Source organism: Carcharhinus amblyrhynchos, chromosome 25, assembly GCF_965287045.1.
Source record: "Carcharhinus amblyrhynchos chromosome 25, sCarAmb.v2.hapA, whole genome shotgun sequence".
Lineage (NCBI taxonomy): Eukaryota > Metazoa > Chordata > Chondrichthyes > Carcharhiniformes > Carcharhinidae > Carcharhinus > Carcharhinus amblyrhynchos.
Genome location: NC_137348.1, coordinates 7,401,066 through 7,422,691, shown reverse-complemented (window position 1 = coordinate 7,422,691; position 21,626 = coordinate 7,401,066). Strand labels below are relative to the sequence as shown.

General features: G+C 40.4%; 1 protein-coding gene across 1 annotated transcript in view; it reads right to left on the bottom strand.

Annotated features, from left to right (window-relative positions):
- qsox2 (quiescin Q6 sulfhydryl oxidase 2) overlaps positions 1–21,626 on the bottom strand; it is a 104,206-nt gene that overhangs the window by 53,214 nt on the left and 29,366 nt on the right. The window contains exons 2-6 of the mRNA XM_080212020.1: positions 18,063–18,163; positions 14,000–14,048; positions 11,545–11,650; positions 9,650–9,740; positions 7,355–7,500 (exon numbers count right to left, since the gene is read on the bottom strand). Of these exons, the coding sequence (XP_080068146.1) occupies positions 7,355–7,500; positions 9,650–9,740; positions 11,545–11,650; positions 14,000–14,048; positions 18,063–18,163 (493 nt within the window). The remainder of the gene's footprint in view (positions 1–7,354; positions 7,501–9,649; positions 9,741–11,544; positions 11,651–13,999; positions 14,049–18,062; positions 18,164–21,626) is intronic.

Genomic DNA, 21,626 nt, shown 5'->3' with positions numbered 1-21,626 from the left:
CACTCCACCCTCAATCATACATAAAATGTTCAACACCAATCAGATCCCCTCCAAGCACACAAAGCGAAATATTTATTCAGATTGGCTTTATTTGACTAAAAATCATAGAATTCCTACAGTGCAGGAGGCAGCAATTCAGCCCATCAAGTCTGTACTGGCTCTGTTAGAATATCTTACCCAGGACCACCATCCCATCCTATCCCTATAACCCTACACATTTAGCATGGCTAATCCACACAATCTATACACCTTTGGAAATGTGGGAGGAAACCCACGCAGGCACAGGGAGAATGTGTAAACTCCACAAAAGAGAGCCACCCAGGGTCGTAATTGAACCTGGGTCCCTGGCACTGAGAGGCTGCAGTGCTAACCACTGTGCCACATTTGCATTGTGGTTTACAAAGCAGAAGTTATCAAGCAAGGAATATAAATACCATAATTCACATCTTAAACTTGCAGGATTATTTTTGCCTTATAGAATCAAAGCAAGTGCTACACCAAATTCTCTCAAACAAAAATGTTTTTCCCCCAGAAATAATTAAATGAAATATCATCCAAGTGGGAACAATCATGAAACCTGCGTACGTCCCTCTCTTTATAAGGCTCAAAATCATACAAGTATTCCCATACAGCATATATTACAATTCATTCTGCAATAAGACTTAACTTAGTGATGGTGCCAAGAATGAATTTGTGGGATACTTTTACAATGGAAATACTTTTTCAATTCTGAGGATTAGATTTTATCTTCAATTTTTGAGAAAGTTTAACACGACACTATTTAACATTTGTTGCAAATTAACAAGAAAACATACATGACAAACAAGGAAATTTCCACTAGATTTGCTGAAATGTACACACTATTAACATGAATTTGAGTCGACATTTGTCAGGATGGTGTAGTCACTCCCAGCAGAGAAACAACAAACAGGTATTTGGCTTATCTGCCCATGTAAATCTGAATTAAGTTACGTTATTGCCAATGCGCTTCCTAAATTTGATTGTGAATTTAAAAGCTTCTTGCAATTGGAGCTTAAGGAGAGCTGCTTTGTAAGAAAACCACAGGATGTCCATTAGGGGATTGTATATATTAACACAATGCTGAGTCTAAGCTCCACCAGATGCCCATTACTCCAGACTGAAATGCAGGCTGGCTAAAGTGCTGCTGCACCCATTAGATTAACCTTTCAACCATTTTTTTTCAAGTGGCAGGGAAATCAAAGAAAAATAAAGCAAAAACACACACAAAATAGGTTGAAGATCAAAAACCTACTTAACAGCAGAACCTCCGTTATCTGCACTGCACATTATCTGCAAAAGTCCTTCGACATGTTGGAGCTTGGTATTGCATTCATCAACTAAAAATAATCAAGTACTTTTAATTGATTTTTCAGACTCTATCCTTGATCCACTAACCCTAGAAACTGTTGCAAGATCTGTTACATCCTTGTAGAATTCACCCAGATCAAGAAAGATTGTTTTGCGTATTCAGCACTTGTAACTGAGAATCACTGAATGATTACAGCACAGGAAGCCATTCAGCTAATTGTGCCCATGGTAGTTCTCAGCAAGACCAACTCTGCTAGTCTCACTTCCCTGCTCTTTCCCTATAGTAGGGAGTCTCACAACACCAGGTTAAAGTCCAACAGGTTTATTTGGAATCTCGAGCTTTTGGAGCGCTGCTCCTTCATCAGTTAAGTCTTTCATCCTTCGTCTTACAGTGCCTACCCCAATCCAACGCCAGCATCTCCACTTCACGGCTTTCCCTCCAACCCTGCAAATGCTCTCCTTGGATGCTCATTGAATTCCCCTTTGAAAGCTATGATGGAGTCTGCCTCAACACTTTCAAACAGTGCATTCCAGGTCCTAACCACTTGCTGCATAAAAGAATTTAAAATGTGACATTACCTGTACCTTGCTGAGAATTTGATTAGATAATTAAACAGGCAAATCACAAGATAACTATCAGACCAAAAGTGGAAGAGCTCAATTACCTGGGAGACAGGAGGGGAAAGAGACAGTTGCTCACTTAATGACAGATAATTTAGATTTCAATTGTAATTAAAATAAAATTAACTTCCCTTATCTGCATCTTAAATCAAAAAAGTTTAAATAACTACCTTGTTCATAGATATAAAAATATCAAATTCAACACTAATTCCTTTAAAAAGGCAAATCCTTGTGGAGCAATAGAATAAATGCCTGGTTTTATCCACTGACTCTATAAATCAATAAAAAAATGTATCAACAATTGCTTCACTTCTAACCTAAAAAAAAGTTTGAATTCTTATCCTAGCTCCCAACAAGAAATTTCAAATGGAATTATACAATTAAATGGAAGTTTCAGCTTAAGTCAGCATAAATTTGTATTGATCACAAAAGCATCACCAACAAAACTTGTAAATTCTATTCACTTAATCTACATTAGTGGGATGACAACATGCTGTGAAGCATTTTATTTGGATTCTAACACTGACTGGACAGTAGTTTTACAATAAACCATATCCAATCTGCAATAAGAGAGGCACCATGTATTCCCAAAGGGCCCAAGCACAGGTACAAAAGAGAAAAAGGCCCTGGAATTCAAACAGTAAAATCATCAAAGGTGGAGAAACAATCAAATAGCGGATGAGAATTCTTGTTCCAAAAGAGAGAAATTTTCTCATTAAAGAGACAATTTGAGTAGGAACAGCAAAGATTTTAAGCTATTAATTCATGGGATGCTAACATCAATAGCAAGGTCAGCAGTGGATGAACTGCCTTTTTGAGTGCCGCTGACCGATAGGTGAAGACACTCCCACAATGCTCAAAATTTTGTGATTTTAATCCAGCAACACTGAAGAAACAACAATATATTTCCAAGTTAAGGTGGTATGTGACTTGGAGAACTGGCAGACCATGCTTCCATGCCTTGTCCTTCCAGGTGATTGGAGACTGCAGGTTTTGGATGTGCTACTAAAGCAGCCATGTCAAATTTCTGCAGTGCTCTTTGTAGAAAATACCCTCTGCAGCCACAATGTGCCAGTGGTGGAGGAGAGTGAATGGCACTCCATTCACCACTTTCAAACAATCAAGTTGATTTCTTTGTTCAGGATGGTGTCCAGCTTGTTGAGTGTTTTTAAGAGCTACACTATCCAGACAAATGTATGGCAGCACAATTCTGACTTGTACATTGTAGAAAGTGGACAGGTTTTTTTTGTGGAGGGGGAGGCTAGGGTCAGGAACTGAGTAAACAACAGCAGAATATCTAGCCTCTAACATGTTCTTGCAGCCACCTCTTATTATAGTGAAATTACCAGTCAATGGTGACTAGCAGGATGTTGACAGAGGCAGATTCAGTGATGATAATGCAACTGAATGTCAAGGGTCTGTTGTTCAGCTTTCTGCTGGAGATGGTCATTGCCTAGCACAAATATTACTTGCCTCTTATCAACCCAAAACCGAGTGCTGTCTAGGTCTTGCTGCATGTGAACAAGGACTGCTGCAGTATCTGTGGAGTAGCATTAAAACACTATGCAATCATCAGCAAGCATCTCGTTATTAATCTTATATTGGAGGGAAGGTCATTGATGAAGCAGGTGAAGATGGTTAGAATCCAGGACAAGAATCCCAAATTACATTTGAAAGCTAGACTAGCACTGGACAATTTTTCTATTTGGCATGAATGTGAGAAAAGGATACTTCCTTCCAAGAATGACTCCATGACAGAGTTGGGATCTTTTATATCAAAACAAACTTTAGTCATTAACACAGTTTACATACAATTCTAACAAGTGAAGCACTTAACAATTAACAGTTGAACAATTTTTAAAAAGGAAAAGTAAACAACTTTATTCCTGACTTATCAATGCTTCAGTTCCAAATAGCAACATTCATCTTCCAGACATAAATCCCACTTTGAACACAGTTAGCAACCATATATGAGTGTGTACACAGTTTTGGAAGCTTTCAGAGAGTTACAGGGGCCTGCAAAATCCATCTAGCTTCAGCCAGGCTTCAGCTGCAAATGAAACTGTTTTCTGCAAAAGAATTTCTTTTTCTCTGTTACAGACCCAGGACTGTACATAAACCACATCATTACATGACTGTCAATCATTCTAATCATAAATCCTATGGGAAACTTGGGTAAACAAAAGTCCATTAACTCTACTTAACCACTTGCAAGGCTAAACTGAGTATTTATCTTGCTCTCCCAGCATCCAAGTTGCATTCCCTCAAGACATATAGCTTTATGCTACAGATAGTGGTATTTTAAACATTCCCCTGAAACATGAAGTAAAAATCTCTACATTAAAGGTACAATTATCATCGCAGTTGAGCCAAGGCTGCTGTCTAGTGGAGCTTCTGCATTAATCTTATTGGGTATGAAATGATTGGCCTTCAACAAATATGACCACGTTCCTTTGTACACCTGGAATACAGTGTGCAGTTTCAGCCTCCATATTTAAAAGAATTATACACTTGCATTTGAAACAGAACATTGAACATTCACTAGATGAGAAGGCTGTCCAAGGTTAAGAAACTGAGTAAGTTGGATCTATATTCTCTGGAGTTTAGAAGAATGAGAGATGATCTCATTGAAACACTTAGAATGGAAATTTGGCAGGGTAGGTACTGAGACTTCTCTTTCCCTGGTTGGGAAATCTAGAACAAGAAAAAGTTTCAGGAAAGAGACCAATCGTTTTAGACAGATTTGAGGAGAAATTTCTTCAAAGTGTCATGAACCTTTGAAATTCTCTATCCCAGAAGGCTGGCGGTGTACCAACATTTAATATATTTAAGGCTGATATAAAACAGACTTTTGGTCTCTCAGGAATATGGGAGAAGGTGGGAAAGTAGTTATAGCCTGAGATCAGACTGAATGATGGCATAGGCTTCTGTTCCTATTTTCTTACATCCTGTGCACTAGCTATGACTTCAGCTGGTGAAGAGTTTCTTCTCCCACCACTCTCCCAATTTCCACTGACTTCTAATTTTACGAGGGCCCCTTGATGCCACACCCTGTCCAATGCTGCCTTGTTGTCAAAGGCAGCCATTCTCACCACAACTCTGGAATACTGATTTTATATCCACATTTGGACCAAGGCTAGAATGAGATCTCAAGCAGAGTGGCCCTGCCAGAGTCAAACTGACAGATGAACGCATGTTACTTGATAACATTATCAATGACATCTTTCATCGCTTTGCTAATGACGAACAGCAGACTAATGAGGTGGCAATAGTCTGATTGGCTTTGCCCCACTTTCTGTAGACAAGACCCACCTGGACAAATTTCCATTTTGTTGGATAGATGCTAGTGTTACAGCTGTATAGGTACAGCTTGGTGAGAGGTGTATGCAGTTCTGGAACATAAGGGGTGACACGGTGGCAGTGGCTAGCACTGCCACCTCAGCGCTAGGGACCTGAGTTTACTTCCTGGTCTTGGGCCACTGTCTGTGTGAAGTTTGCACATTCTCCCAGTGTTCGTGTGGGTTTCCTCCAGGTGCTCTGGTTTCTTCCTACAGTCCAAAGATGTACGAGTTAGGTGGAATGGCCAGGATAAATTGTCCTTTAATATTAGGGGATTAGCAGGGTAAATATATGGGGTTACAGGGAATGGGCCTGAGTGGGATTCTTGTCAGTGCAGTCTTGATGGGCCGAATGGCTTCCTTCTGCACGGTATGGATTCCATGCAATGATAAATCTTCAGCATCACAGCTGAGATTTGTCAGGGCCCATAGGCTTCACTGTAACCCCTGCATTCAGCTACTTCACAATATCATATGGAGTGAATCTGATCAGCTCAAGACTTTCTCCCATGATGCTGTAAATCTCGAGCGGAGGCAGAAATTAACCATTTGCTCAATGCCTCTGACTGGAAGATATTTGTAACTGCTTCAGCTTTTTCCTTTGCATGCATTTGCTGGGCTCCACCATCATTGAGGTTCTGGGTATTTGTAGAACAGCCTCTCTCTACTTGGGGCTTAATTCTCCAGTATTGTTCGATTTGATCTTTTGGTTGTTGGATTGCTTAGCTATTTATAGCATGCATGCAGTACTGTATTGCAAGCTCACTTGAAATGATGCCTCATTTCAAGTCAGTCTATCCACTTTCATAATAGTTTATCTTTGTGGTTTGACATTTATTAGCTTGCTAGGCCATTTCAGAGAGAGTTAAGTGTCATCGACATTGCTCTGGGCCTGGAGTCCCATGAAAGGTGCAGGTAAAAACAGGTTTCCTTCACAGCAAGGGCATTAGTGAATCAGATGGATATTTACAACAATCAGATAACTTCGTGGTCAGCATTACTGGCACTAACTTTTGAATTACAGATTTGTTTAACATAATTCAAATTCCTCAGTTTTCACTGTATTATACAAATTCATTTCTTCAGATCATTAGGCTAGGCACATGAATTACTAGCCCAGTAACATAACCACTATATGTTACAATACCACCATAGCCTTCAAATGAAAACCAATTTCCAATACAATTTCTTATTACAGATATGCAAACAGAGCATACAAATTGGTCAAAAACAAATCCCAAATGGAATTTATAACAGAAACACAAGATTTGTGTGGCATTCTAGTAAGACCATGGTGGGCAAATCGCCGAGTGAGATTGTCAAAAACCGGCAGTGTTCGGATACAAATTCACACCCTCAAGGTGAAGAAATTACAAGTTGGATTACCTGTTGCGCACACATAACCTTTGTTATAATTCAGGTCAGAAACGCCAACGAGTTTTATGAAGTCCTCCTGGATCATAGGTTTTATAATTTGAATTTAGCTAGGGCGAGCACAAGATGTTTCATTTCAGGTATGATTCAACTGATCCACTAGGGAGTTTTTGTCAAACAAAGTTTATTTAAGAATACAGTTAACATGTATGGGAAGAAAATGATAACTTTTACCAATTACAAACAACAAAAAAACCCATGATATCATATAACCTTAACAGCTAAATACCGTTCTCAGCAAACAAATCCCACACCACAGGTTTAGCACAGAAATTACACATGCTCATGTGATGCTGGAGCTTAGTCTAGGGGGGAGTGGGAGAGGCTCTAAGTATAACTATCAAACCAACAACAGAATTTTCATTCCAGGAAGGTAAGAAACCTTGCTTCCTGCTCGCCAGCAGAACTTTCAATCCCAAGGACAGAGAGAAAACCTATCTGCCATTTGACAACCAGGACTGTTTCTGATTCTAAAACCAAACTGAAAATGAATCCTTTGATTCTTCTGCGAAGGAACCACCTGACTTTGACATGTCAATCAAACTTCTCTGCACAATGCTCTGCACTACCTCATTAGTCACCCAGCAAACATTGGTGAAAGATTCAGTATGTTTAAATTGTTTCACACTTACACGTAAATTAATCCATGGGAGCCATTAGGATGGAATAGATAGCAAGATGGCACTGAAAGGATACCAAATTTCTCCATTAACTTTTTGTCTGTGTCCAGTGCTCGTTTTACAATAATATTTTCATACTGCATCAAATCGAGTATCACCTGTTAGAAAATAATGAAAAATACTTTTATGGCATGAGTAGTTTAAATATATAGAAGTCTTAACAACCACTTAATCAATCTCCTATTTGTTTTTTGGCAGTGAATATTGGTACAGACTGTTCAAATCGATTGCCAAAAGAAAAAGAAATGAGTGCCTGGGTTTAACATCTCATCCAAAGAGCTGAGCTTTTGGCATATAGGGCATAGAACATTGGGTGGCACAATGGTTAGCACTGACTTCCTCAGTGCCATGGACCCAGGTTCAATTCTGGCCTCGAGTGACTGTCTGGGTGGAATATGCACGCTCTCCCCATGCCTGCACGCGTTTCCTCCGGTGTCCTCCAACATTCAAAGATGTAAGGGTTAGGTTGATTGGTCATGTTAAATTGCCCCCTTAGTGCAAGAGGCATTAGCAGGTTAAACACGTGGGGTTACAGGACTAGGGCCTGTTGTTGGTGCAGACTCGATGGGCCAAAAGGCCTCCTTCTGCACTGCATGAACTCTGATTCGAATCATCCACCGAGATATGTGCAACTGGAGTAGGGCTTGAATTCAACCTTCTACCTCAAGGAAGAGTGTACAACCAAACAATCCAAACATCCAGAATTTAAATGCTGGTAATATTTAGCTCTGTATAACCGAAAACAACTTGAATTCAAAATCCTGCATTGAGCTTTACATTTCTGGATTTTCAGAAGGCGTTTGACAAGGTACCTCACAAGAGGTTATTGCAGAAGGTCAGGGGACATGGAGTTGGGGGTAGGGTGTTAGCGTGGATAGAGGATTGGTTGTCAAATAGGAGGCAGAGAGTGGGGGTCAATGGGTGCTATTCGGATTGGCGGTTGGTGACTAGTGGGGTGCCCCAGGGGTCGGTGCTGGGGCCTCAGCTATTTACCATTTATATAGATGATCTGGAGGAGGGAACCGAGTGTAGGATGTCGAAATTTGCTGATGACACCAAGACTGGGGGAAAGGCAAATTGTGCGGAGGGTGTGGAGAGTCTGCAGAAGGATCTAGATAGGCTGGGCGAATGGGCCAGGAAATGGCAAATGGAATTTAATGTTGGCAAGTGTGAGGTGGTCCACTTTGGTAGGAAGAATGGTAGGAAGGACTATTACTTACGGGGCGAAAAACTGCAGCAGGCGACGGTGCAGAGGGACCTCGGGGTCCTTGTGCATGAGTCGCAAAAACCCAGCTTGCAGGTGCAGCAGGTGGTCAGGAAGGCAAATGGGATGCTGGCCTTCATAGCGAGGGAGATTGAATATAAAAGTAGGGAGGTCTTGCTGCAGCTGTATAGGACATTGGTGAGGCCACAGCTGGAGTACTGTGTGCAGTTTTGGGCGCCGCACCTGCGCAAGGATATTTTGGCCTTGGAGGGAGTGCAGAGGAGGTTTACTAGGCTGATACCGGAGTTGAGGGGGTTGAGCTATGAGGAGAGGCTGAATAAACTGGGCTTGTACTCGTTGGAGTTTAGAAGAATGAGGGGAGATCTCATTGAGACGTATAAGATGATGAATGGGATGGATAGGATAGAGGTGGAGAGACTCTTCCCGCTCAAAAAAAACAGTAGGACTAGGGGGCACAGCCTCAAGATAAAGGGGAGGCGGTTTAGAACGGAGTTGAGGAGGAACTTCTTCACTCAAAGGGTGGTGAATCTCTGGAATTCTCTGCCCGTTGAAGTGGTGGAGGCTGCCTCGCTAAATATTTTTAAGAAGCGGGTTGATGGGTTCTTGATAAGAGAGGGGATTAAGGGTTATGGGGAGAGGGCAGGAAAGTGGAACTGAGCCACGACAGATCAGCCATGATCTTATTGAATGGAGGGGCAGGCTCGAAGGGCTAGATGGCCCACTCCTGCTCCTATTTCTTATGTTCTTATGAACCACAGCAGAGCTTTAGTCAATGCTGTACAAGAACTTGTTCTTCCAGATTTGGTTACAAGTGTAACCAAAATTTTTTTTTGAGCTTCGTCTCAGCTTCCTCATCACTGATCCTCATTTCAGTTTTAAATCAGCAGCTAAAGGGGACCATTTTAACCCAAGTATATGAAAATAAGATCCAAGCTATTAACCCTTTGGTATTGGTGGTTGGGGAATGAGACATGCAGGAAGGAAGAAGGGAAAATAAAGTATCAGGGAGGACACAAACTCACCTCTCGACCAAGATAGGACAATTCTGTTTCAAATATAACCGCCGTATAATGGTTGTGTTGTTTACCCAACAAAGACAGGATAGAGTTAGAGCTGAAATAAAGATAGACATTACACAAGGAACACTTGCAAGACATCTACAGTGACCATATTAACTTTACATTTAAAAATGTACACTAGAGATAGCATCAAAACCTCATTCTATAAAATTATTAAATTATATTGATGTTCTGCATAGCTTATATTATTCTGCATAGTACAAGTTTATACATTTTTTTAGAATTTAGCTTTCAGGGCCATTTATTAGCACAATGTGGTGGGAGTTCAACATAATTTGGGATCCACACCCATGATCTTTATTATAAAAAACAAAGAACAAAGGAAATTACAGCACAGGAACAGGCCCTTCGGCCTTCCAACCCTGCACCAACCATGCTGCCTGACTTAACTAAAACCCCCTACCCTTCCAAGGACCATATCCACCCATTCCCATCTTATTCACTTATTTGTCAAGATGCCCCCTATTGTATCCTCTTACACTAGTCACTGAAGGTAAGCATGCAGATGCAGGAAAATGGTATGTTGCCTTCACAGCGAGAGGATTCGAGCACAGGAGCAGGAATGTTTTGAAGCAGTTGTTTGAGGTCTTGGTGAGGTCACAGCTGTAATAATGTATGCAGCTTTGGTCACCTTACTGGAGGAAGAAAATTGTTGCTTTAGAAGGAGTGCTGAGAAGATTTATCAGACTAATTCCTGAGATGACAGGACTGACTTACAGGGAGAGATGGAGTCAGTTAGGATTATATTTGCTCGAGTTCAGAAGAATGGGGGGGGGCGGAATCTCAGAAACCTATAAAATTCTAACAGGACGAGACAGAATAGATACAGGAAGAATGTTCCCAATGGTTGGGGTGTTCAGAACCAAGGGTCACAGTCTGAGGACACAGGATAGACTGTTGAGGGCAAAGATGAGGAGAAACTTCTTCACCCAGGGTGGTAAACCTATGGAATTCACTAGCACAGAAAGCAGTTCAGGCCAAAACACAATGTTTTCAAGAAGCAGTTAAATGTAGCACTCGAGGCAGGGTCAAACTATTGAGTTGTATGATCAGCCATGATCATAATGAATAACCGAAAGGGCCAAATGGCATTCTTCTACCTCTATTTTCTACATTTCTACGAAAAAGCAGAAGTGGACCATATGCCCGATGAGCTTGCTCCGCAATTCAGTACAATCATAACTGATGTTGGGCTTCAATTTAATTTCTCTGCCTGATCTCCACAACATTTATGGGACGGCATGGTGGCACAGTGGTTAGCGTTGCTGCCTCACAGCTCCAGGGACCTGAGTTTGATTCCTGACTTGGGTCACTGTCTGTGCAGAGTCTGCACACTCTCCCTCTGTCTGCGTGAGTTTCCTCAGGGTGCTCTGGTTTCCTCCCACAGTCCAAAAGACTTGCTGATTAGGTGCTCTGGCCATGCTAAATTTTCCCTCAGTGTACCCAAAACAGGTGCCAGAGTGTGGCAATGAGGGGATTTTCACAATCAATTCATCTCAGTGTTAATGTAAGCCTACTTGTGGCATGAATAAACTTTAAAAACTTGATTCCCTGAAACACCAAAGGTCAGCCTATTCTGAACACGTTCAGTGATAGAGCAACTACAACTGCCTATGGGCAGAGAATACCAAAGAATCACAGAAGTAGTAGCGCTTATGAGTAGAACACCTCTTGAAACCCATTTGACAGAACGTGCTTTTCACCCAGTTTGAGCCGTATATAATTGCAAGTGGAAGACTTCATAGAAGAGCTCTTTCAAATGTGTACCAAGCATACAGTTTCATTGCAGGTCGACAAATGGCATCACTGAGAAGAAATGATACTTCCAACAACAGTACCTTGCCACGCCCAGCATAGGGCAAGCAGGAGGCTTGTTCACACTCGTGTGATTTTGTAGAAAGTCAATCATTATTTGTCGTACAGTCTGCAACTCTCTGTTTGGTCCTGTAAAACAAATTTTCATTTGATTTCCTAATACTACTGCAGATTTTTTTTACATTTCCCTGAAATCTTTTTCATCCATGGATTCAGCAAGACTAACGAAACGACCATTGTGGGAACTAGGAGAGAGATTTGGAAGAAGTCGAAGCTTGAATGGCTAAACTCAGAAATATAACAAAATGCTGAAATGTTACAGTTGACCTGCATCCACTCCAACCATACAATAAGAGGGCTAGACGTTCAGATGACAGTTTTAGTTAATACCACAAGCTTGATTTCACAATAAACGAAGAGCCATTTGTGTCTTCCTCATAGGTACTTTGTGGTAACTCCCCAACTATATCCAGCTCCCGTTTCGTATTTTTAATTTCACTAGCAGTATTTTTGAGTTCTGGTTAGAAAGCAACAGAAGACCTTCATTAAAAATGCCAATTAACTTTTTGAAGTCAATTTGTACCTCATAAGTACAGAATCAAACAGAAATATATTTTCAATACACCTTCAGCACGGTAACCAAATTGACCTGAATCTGTTAATGAAGGATTTTGATTTAAAAATAACACTAGTATGTATTTAAAGATAGATAGTGAGTTGGGTACGGGGAAAAAGGGGGAAAGAGGGGGAAGGTGGGCAGGTCAGGGCCTTTCATGCATTGGTGCGAACATAATGGGCTCTTCTGCACTGTAGCACTATGTGATTTGAAAGACTAGCTTTGAATTTTTTTTACACTACTTTTAAATTTTTGCCAGATGATTTGAGATTTTATATTACACGTTGCCTTAGTTGAATAACCAAACAACTCATTTGGAGAAAATGTTATCTAATCTACTGTAGTCCTTAACAGTCAGCAGACTCACAGTAACATTCTTGCCAATGGTCTGAAGTCTCATTATAGGTCTGAGCACTTAATATCTTTGCAGATATGGTGATCTAGTACTGCTTTGCCACAACATTTTCCCATACGAGAGGTCAAAGCAAAATTACAGCTACCTAAAATAAAAATAGAAAATGCTGGATATACACAGGTCTTGCAGCATTTGAGGAGAGAAAAACAGATTTAACATTTCAAATCAATGGAGTTCTCTCGGAACAGGATAATTCTAGGCCTAATTTTGGGTGAAAGTTGGAATCAAACTTACTTTCATTGGAAGGAAAAGTTGGCACAGCATGACAAGTTTTTCAAATAAATAAGTAAAGATAAGATTGACTTTGTCCAAGGTCAGTAACTTGTTTATGAGCAGAGGACATGGGACAAAATGTAAATCAACCTCCTGACAAGGAAGTGGAGCACATGCACAAGGAAGATAGCTAATATTTTTTGTAAAAGGAAGCTAGATGGTTAACTTTTGAGCAAAAGTAGGGAGAGGGCTACAAAGAAAGAATATTTCTCCTTTTATTCCCTTCAAGTTTAGCAGGCATTAAATGTCAAATTCCTTCAAACACAGGGAATCAAGCAAGTGGCAGTAATGCTGGCAGAAGGAACAGGAGAAAAAAGGACAAAGCATCCATGATTGAATAATTGTTCATCGGGTCTGGAAGGAGCACACTGCATAAGCTACATGACGCTTCTCAATTTATACCAAGGCAAAAAGCTGGGGGGCAGGGGGTGTTGGGGGGGGGGGGGGGGGGGGGGTGCTGGAAATCGAAAATAAAACCCAAAGTGCTAGAAATACTCAGCAGAGCAGCCAGCATCTGTGTAGAAAGAAACAAATCTTGCAACATCAAATTTCCCCATTAAGCACATAGGGAAGGGGAGGATAATACAACAAAAATAAAGATCTGGCATAGGATGGGGAGAAGAGATTAAATGGTAAAAAGGATGATAGTAGAATAAGACAAGTAATGGGTCTGAAGGTGCAAACTGGAATAATGGATTCATCAACAACTGTTGTATGAAAAATTTCTCATGACAGATTGATTCTATATCTAACTGCCCTAATGGTCAGAAGATTTATACATGAACAACTTGCTCAGCTATACTTGCTTACAAACACAGACATTGCTGTCACTTGGAGGAAAACAAGTATTAAAATAGGATTTATCTTTTGAGACATAGCATTTACATGTGCTGGCCACCATTTGAAACTTGACCATTTCAGAAAATAAATCCAAGATATGTACCACAAAGTTTAAACAAGAATAGTTACTAAAATGATGCAACTGCTGCTGACCTTTCAGTCCACTCCCAAATGGTCAGATTTAAAACTCTTGCTTAGAACTAAATTTTGCTCGAGTGTTAAAATAGCATTGAGACTTCACAACACGTGGTGGGACCTGAGGCAAACATTAACCACCAATCTGTCATTTTACTTCTAATTGTGGAATTTTCCCCATAATGCTTATGTACCGTACCTTTGTAATTTTCTCCTGTTGTGAACTTGGTTGCAAGTGCTTTGAAGTACTGGAAGGGGAAAACAAAATAAAAATTAACAACGTTAACACAGTGGGTTTTCAGTGACAGCATGCAAGTTGGTGGAAATTAAAATGGCTCCCCAGCAGCAATTAATTTTAACATCTTAACCGAGAAAGCAGAGCCCTATTACAAAAGCAAGAAAAACTTGGCAAAAGAAAGCAACGGATCCACTCCAAAAGTTCAACTGACGTAAAAACAGATTAGAAATTTTATCTGTCCCCACTCACAGAGCCAACAGTTGTTAATTTATTTTTTCTAACTATGGCAGCATGTTCTGTTCTGAAGCAAAATTTATATTTGATACGCTCATGTTCAGAAGCAAAGTCAGGTCCAGTAGTCTGCCCAGTTGTACCCTCACTGGAAATAAGACGCACTAGACCTTCACACAAGAAGGTGGGATTGCTGTTGGGTCAAAAATTAATGTTCCAATTACTTGAGAGTATAAGAAACAGGAGGAATAGGCCACTTAGCTCCTCAAATCTGCTCCACCATTTAATAAGATCATGGCTAATCTGATCGTGACCTGAACTCCATTTTCCTGCCAACCCCGACAAGTCTCGACTCCCTTGCAGACAAATTTTTGAAAAGTGATAAAAATTCTGCACGCAGTTGCTCTAACTAGAATTTGATGGATGACACTGGATCAGGGAGAGAACCACCAAGAATGACAACTGCTGTTTCCCTCACCACCAAAACGTCTGCCAATTTTAATCCCAAGGAGACATTGAGGAGGGAAAAAAAAATCATGTCCAGCTACACATTACACTTCAAGGGATGGAAAGAAAAAAAAATGGAGGATCCATCCATCTCACTTTGGTTCAAATTGAAACACTTCCCCTGAGGCTAATCAAGATCTAAATTCTGACCGACACTGCCATGTTCTCATCTCATTGATGACTCGTGGTTCACCGCTTAATAAATCAAGCCGAGTAGTAAAACATATTTACCCTCCTCAAAAACCAAAACCAATAACTCGCTATGCAACATGAAATTCAGATGTGAAAGAAAGGCATAAAACTCAGTACCATTCCACAGACAAGAACAAAATAAGTCTCAAGGGACTTGGAAGAATGCTTGCTCCCCCAAAATAGATGCTTATTTATTATGTGCTGGCTAAGCTGAGGAAACACAGTAAGAAGCCACTGGTGGCTTTTGCTACCAAATAAACCTATTGGTCTTTAACCTGGTGTTGAGAGACTTCTTAATGTGTTTACCCCAGTCCAACGCCAGCACCTCCACATCATAAGCTGTCGAATACAGCAAAGAAAAATCACCATCTCTTATTGCGGTGTGTCTGAAATTCATGAGACAGATTAGAAAAAATAATTACTTTTGCACAATAGTTAAGTACCAGTCGTGTTCAACATATTTCAAGGTCCTGAAGACATTATCCAGTGATACAGGCATATTGCTCACAGACCATTTAAGTGCCATCCTCTTACACCTGGATTCCAATCAGGAATTGCAAATATTGATTTATTTCATTCATCCTTGACAAAGGAATGTTTAATTCAACACTGTAACCGGGGTCTAAGCAGAGCTGTGAACAAGCACAAAATAAGAACTGAGCTTGAGATTTTCAAGTGCTCATGGCTTTGTGTTAAACCAAGATGGTGTCTTTACCCTTGGCTGCCTTATCTCGCTACGGCATTAAAATAGTTCTAACAAATAACAAAGATCAGTAAACTACAGGAACAGGCCCTTTGGCCCACAAAATCTGTGCCGGAATAGATGCCTCTCTAATATTTTCTTGCCTTTGTGTGATCCATATCCCTCTATTCCCTGCCTATTCATGCATCTATCCAGAATGTTGTTATAGAATCAACTTCCACCATCTCCTCCGGCAGCGTGTTCCAAGCAATCACCACCCGATATCAAAAACTTACCCCTTACATCTCTTTTAGACTTGCCCCCTCTCACTTTCAACCTATGCCCCTAAGTAACTGACCTTTTGACCCTGGGAAAAAGGGTGACTATCCACTCTATCCCAGCCTATCAATCTTGTAAATCTCTATTAGGTCCCCCCTTGTCCCCTGACACTCCAGTGAAACCAATCCAAGTTTGTTCAACCTTTCTTCAACGTCCATATCCTCCAAACCAGGCAACATCCTGGTAAATCTCTTCTGCACTCTTTCCAATGCATCAACATTCTTCCGGTAGTGTGGCGACCAGAATTGTACATAATACTTCAAATGCAGCCTAACCAAACTCAAACAGCTGCAACCTGATTTTCCCATTCCTATACTTAACACCCCAACCGATGAAGTCCAGTATGCCATCCGCTTTCTTCACAATCCAAGTTGTCGCCTTCAGGGAACTGCATGCCTAGATCTCTCTGTATGCTAATATTTCGAAGGACTATACCATTTAGTGCATACTTTCCTTCTGCAGACCTTCCAAATTGCATCACCTCACGTTCGTTCAAGTTAAATTCCATCCGCCATCTTTCGGCCCAGTTCTCGAGCTGATTTATATCTTGCTGTATCACTATGCACCACTCCCCCAATTTCTGTATCACCTCCAAATTTACTAATCAGACCACCTACATTTTCCTCCAAATCATTTATACATTATAAACAGAGGCCCCAGCATTGATCCTTGTGGAACATTGCTTGTTACAGGCCTCCAGTTAGAAAAATACCCTTCCACTGCTGCATTCTGCTCTGAATGCCCAAGCCAGTTTTGTATTCATCTCACCAGTTTACCTCAGATCCCATATGATTTCAATTTTTCTATCGGCCTGCTACAAGGAACCTTATCAAAGTTCATGTATATAACATCCACTGCCCTGCCCTGGTCAATTTTTCTTGTCATGTCCTCAAAGAACGCCATCAAGTTTGTGCGACATGACCGCCATTTTACAAAACCATGTGACCTATTACTAATAAGCCTGTTCTCTTCCAGATGCGAGTACATCCTGTCCTTAAGAATCTTTTCCAATAATTTCCCCACCATTGATGTAAAACTCACAGGCTTGTAATTTCACAGATTGTCTCTTTTTCTTAAACTGAGGAACAACGTTAGCTACTCTCCAATCCTCTGATGCCTTGCCTGTGATTAAAGAGGATACAAAGATTTTGGCCAATGCTTCAGCAATTTCTTCCTTCGCCTCTTTAAGTATTCTGGGATACAATCTATCTGGCCCTGGGGACTTGGCCACCTTAATGTTTTTCAAAACCGCCAATGCCTCCTCTCTTTTTATCTCAAGATGTCATAGAACGCCAACATCCTCCTTTCGACACTCACCATCCACCACATCCTTATGTTTCAGTTTGATTACTTCTTGCCCTATTGAACCAATACCCCATTGAAAAAAAAGGACAAGGAAGCAAGTTAACTGATAAATAAGGTACAACTTTTCTCGATTTATGAATTTTGTTTTTTTATTTACCCTGTGTGTTAGGTATCCTCTGCTACTAACTTCTATTGGATAGCATTAAATCTGTGGGGAAGATAAACTACATGACTGCCTATAGCAATGCACTATGGCTACAATTGGAGACCCACTACATTTTGCAAACTTTAACAAAAGTAACTTAATGTAGCTTACTGTGAAAATCCCCCAGGTGCCACACACTGGTGGCTGTTTGGGTACACCAAAGGAGAATTTAGCATGGTCACTGCATCTAACCAGCACATCCTTCAGACTGTAGGAAGAAGCCGGAGCAACCGGAGGAAACCCACGCAGACAGAGGGAGAAAGTACAGGCTCCGCACAGTGACGCAAGCCAGGAATTGAACCTGGGTCGCTGGTTCTGTGAGGCAGCAGTTTTAAGGTTTAAAAAAATTATTACGTTGTAAATGCCATTTTCCACTCCAGCAGGTGGAGAAAAAGGGACATCAAATTTCAACAGAACAGATGGTGTATTGATGGAATTGATCTGCATTAAGACAGATAACCTTGTTTTCCATTTCAAAATACAGCAGTTTGCAAAGCGAGTGGTTTATAGCACAAAGCCTGTTCTCTCCAAAAGCCACGATTAGTTATCAGGCGTGTCCTTACCCTAAAGGTTGGATAGAAATGAATGCCGTATTCTGTACACGTGGCAAAATTCTTCTCATCGGCACAATCCATCACACCAATGCGAATTGCCAACTCCCAATCTGAAGGGGGAAAATTTATTGCATTAACACAAACACAGTAATCCTCTATTTTCACAAAAGTTTTCAGTTAGACTTGACTTTGTTTGGAGGACCCTACCCCACTTCCCATTTAGTGAATCTAGAATATGCTGTAACTGCCAGAGAAGGAAGAAATGTTTTTCATTTCAGAAGTTGTAAATGTTGATCTGCCTTCAAAAAAACTTTTCCCACTTAACCTCTCAACATGTTAGTTCACTTCATAATTAGTAATCTTTCAACGTCACAACTACCTGAAAAACCATTTTAGCTGTTTCTAAATACAAATAATGTCATTTCAAAATTCAAAAAAGCCCTCCTCAACTAATGATATCACTCTCGATCAGATTGTAAGATAAAGTCAGTGGGTCCAAATTACATAATGCTCACACTTCACCATATAAGCAGTAGGTGGTCAATTGTGCAGAGCTCTGCTTCCAAGCCCAAGCTTGGAATGCATCTAAGGACAGTAACTGAAAGTGATTCAAACGTAAGCTTATTAAATGTCACAACATGGCTAAAATTACAGCAGCCCAAGTAGACTACCTATTGGGTGTACTTGCATGTTACTCAGGCTCGTGCACACACTTGATAGTGACCTTGCAATTGATAAAGTAAGTCATGAATATGTCACTGAGCAACTGAATGGTTTAAAATTGTGTTGGAAAGCAGAAAGGAGATAAGTAGAGATTATTCCACTGTCATTTGCTCTGATAACAAGATGTCAAAACTCATAAAAGGTAACAGCAGTCATGGCAGTTTGCAAATCTACTGAAGCAGATAAAATGCCTTGGGGAACATGAAAATGTATTGCATGTTTGGCCTTTGCCATGTATGCAAAGCAAGTGATATTGGTGCTGGAGACCACAGTACTGCATTTCAGGTACATAATGTTAGAGTGTGATTATTAGTTTGAGTGGTTTTTGTCAGATGTAAAAGTGGCTTATTTTCTATTTAAACCCACAAAGGGGCTTTTTGTAAACTTAGTACAAGATACATTAATGTATTCCCTTCTCAGAAACTCACTATGGATGCAAAACTGCATCTGCGACAGAATATTTGTCAGTCAACATAACAAAAAAGAACAACTGAATTTAGAATCTGTGCACATGTACAATAATCCAAAAAGGTGAAAGTCTATTAGAATGTTCACTCCAGATGAATGTTTAAGAGATGACCATTTCTCCTTCAACAATATTTTTTGTCTCAAAATGGCAAAGGGAAATGGAAAATAATATAGAATATTTTTCTAATCTTCAACACCACTTCAAGTTCAGAAACTAACTTCTTTTTTCTTTCCTGACAGATGCTGCCAGACCTGCTGAGATTTTCCTGCATTTTCTCTTTTGGTTTCAGAAACTAAGACTAAAGCCATGAAATGATTGTTCTAATCAGAGTTGCCTTCAAATATTCAATAAATGGAAACATACTTGCACAGATGACTACACATTAGCTTCAATGGTTGGATCTGAAGCAAATTACTGGCCAGAACTCCTTTGCTTGAATTTCCTTGTGACTTCCGTGCGGCTTGTGTACAAAGCATTTTTTTGATCCTCGCCAACTTCAACATACCCTATAAATCATCTTGTTCTACCTACTCAGATTTCTTCCCTCTTTCAAAATCCATTCTCCATACAAAGTTCATCTACACTTTCATGAATAAATACCTTTGTTCACCTGTTTGCTGCAGTGGGAAGGGGCAGATGTGGAAAAGAAGAATTCCAAAAACAAACCCAAACTTGTCAACTGAACACTGAGTAGAGCAAATATATCCACCATGCAATGTTAAATCAAGCCTCTTCCTGGAGGCTTTTCCCTGTTGATGTTTTAAGTACAAAGCCGAAAAAAGGAATACATTTATTAAGAGCTACTATCGCATTGAAGAGGCTTCAGGCCATCTACATGACATTAAGATGGGTGGCACAGTGGATAGTGAAGGAAGTTATCTCCAATTGCAACGGGATCTTGATCAATTGAGCCAGTGGGCTGACGAATGACAGGTACAGTTTAATTTAGACAAATGCGAAGTGATGCGTTTTGGTAGATTGAACTAGGGCAGGAGTTACTCATTAAAGGTAGGGCACTGGGGAGAGTTACAGAACAAAGAGATTTGGGGTACATGTTCATTGCTCCTTGAAAGTGGAGTGACAGGTGGACAGAGTGGTGAAGGCGGCATTCGGCATGCTTGGTTTCATCAGTCAGAACATTGAATACAAAAGTTGGGACGTCTTGTTGAAGTTGTACAAGACATTGCTAAGGCCACACTTGAAATACTGTGTGCAATTCTGGTCACCCTATTATAAAAGGATATTATTAAACTGGAAAGAGTGCAGAAAAGACTTTAGGATGTTACCAGGACTTGATGGATTGAGTTATAAGGAGAACTTGGATAGAGTGGAACTTTTTTCTCTGGAGCGTAGGAGGCTGAGGGGTGATCTTATAGAGGTCTGTAAAGTAACGAGGAGGACAGATCAGCTAGATAGTCAATATCTTTTCCCAAAGGTAGGGAGTCTAAAACTAGAGGGCATATGTTTAAGGTGAGAGGGAAAGATACAAAAGGGTCCAGAGGGGCAATTGTTTCCCACACAGAGTGGTGAGTGTCTGGAGCAAGCTGGCAAACGTAGTAGTAGAGGCAGGTACAATTTTGTCTTTTAAAAAGCATTTCGATAGTTACATGGGTACAATGGGTATAGAGGGATATGGGCCAAATGCGGGCAGTTGGGATTAGCTTAGGAGTTCTTAAAATAAGGACAGCATGGACAAGCTGGGCCCAAACAGCCTGTTTCCATACTGTAAATCTCTGACTCTGACATCCATCAATCAACTCTTAAAACTCTGCTCATAGTGATAGCTGTGACAAATTCCACCATATCAGCTGAGACGATTAACAACATTCTACAACAAAAAAAACTCAGATGCAAAACAATGCACAAAACTCTAAAAATAGTCAATTTGCCCTATTTTGTGGAACCCTTTTAAATAAAAATCCCGGGATTCTGATCTTCATCTCCACCAAAAACTATTCATGATATGGCGATGCTGACAATGGACTAGGGTGGGCACAGTAAAAAATCTCAAAATACCAAGTTAAAGTCCAACAGGTTTATTTGGAATCACGAGTTTTCGGAACGCTGTTCCTTCATCAGGTGAGTGTGCACCTGATGAAGGGGCAGTGCTCCAGAAGCTCGTGATTTAACATGGTTTTGAAAAACTACCCAGTTTTTGAGTCAGACCCTGTACCAAGTTTTATTGAAATCCATCAGCTATTGTTTACAGACAAACAATCTCAAATACCATGTTATAACTAGCTCTATTGCAGAATATATTAAAAGGAACAGAAGTTCAAGCATTGTTTCTAAAGACACACAGGCATATTGGACTAAATTGAAAGCTGGCAACCCCAATTTACCTCTGGTTTCGATTTAAGGTAAATTGTGGGCTGCTGATT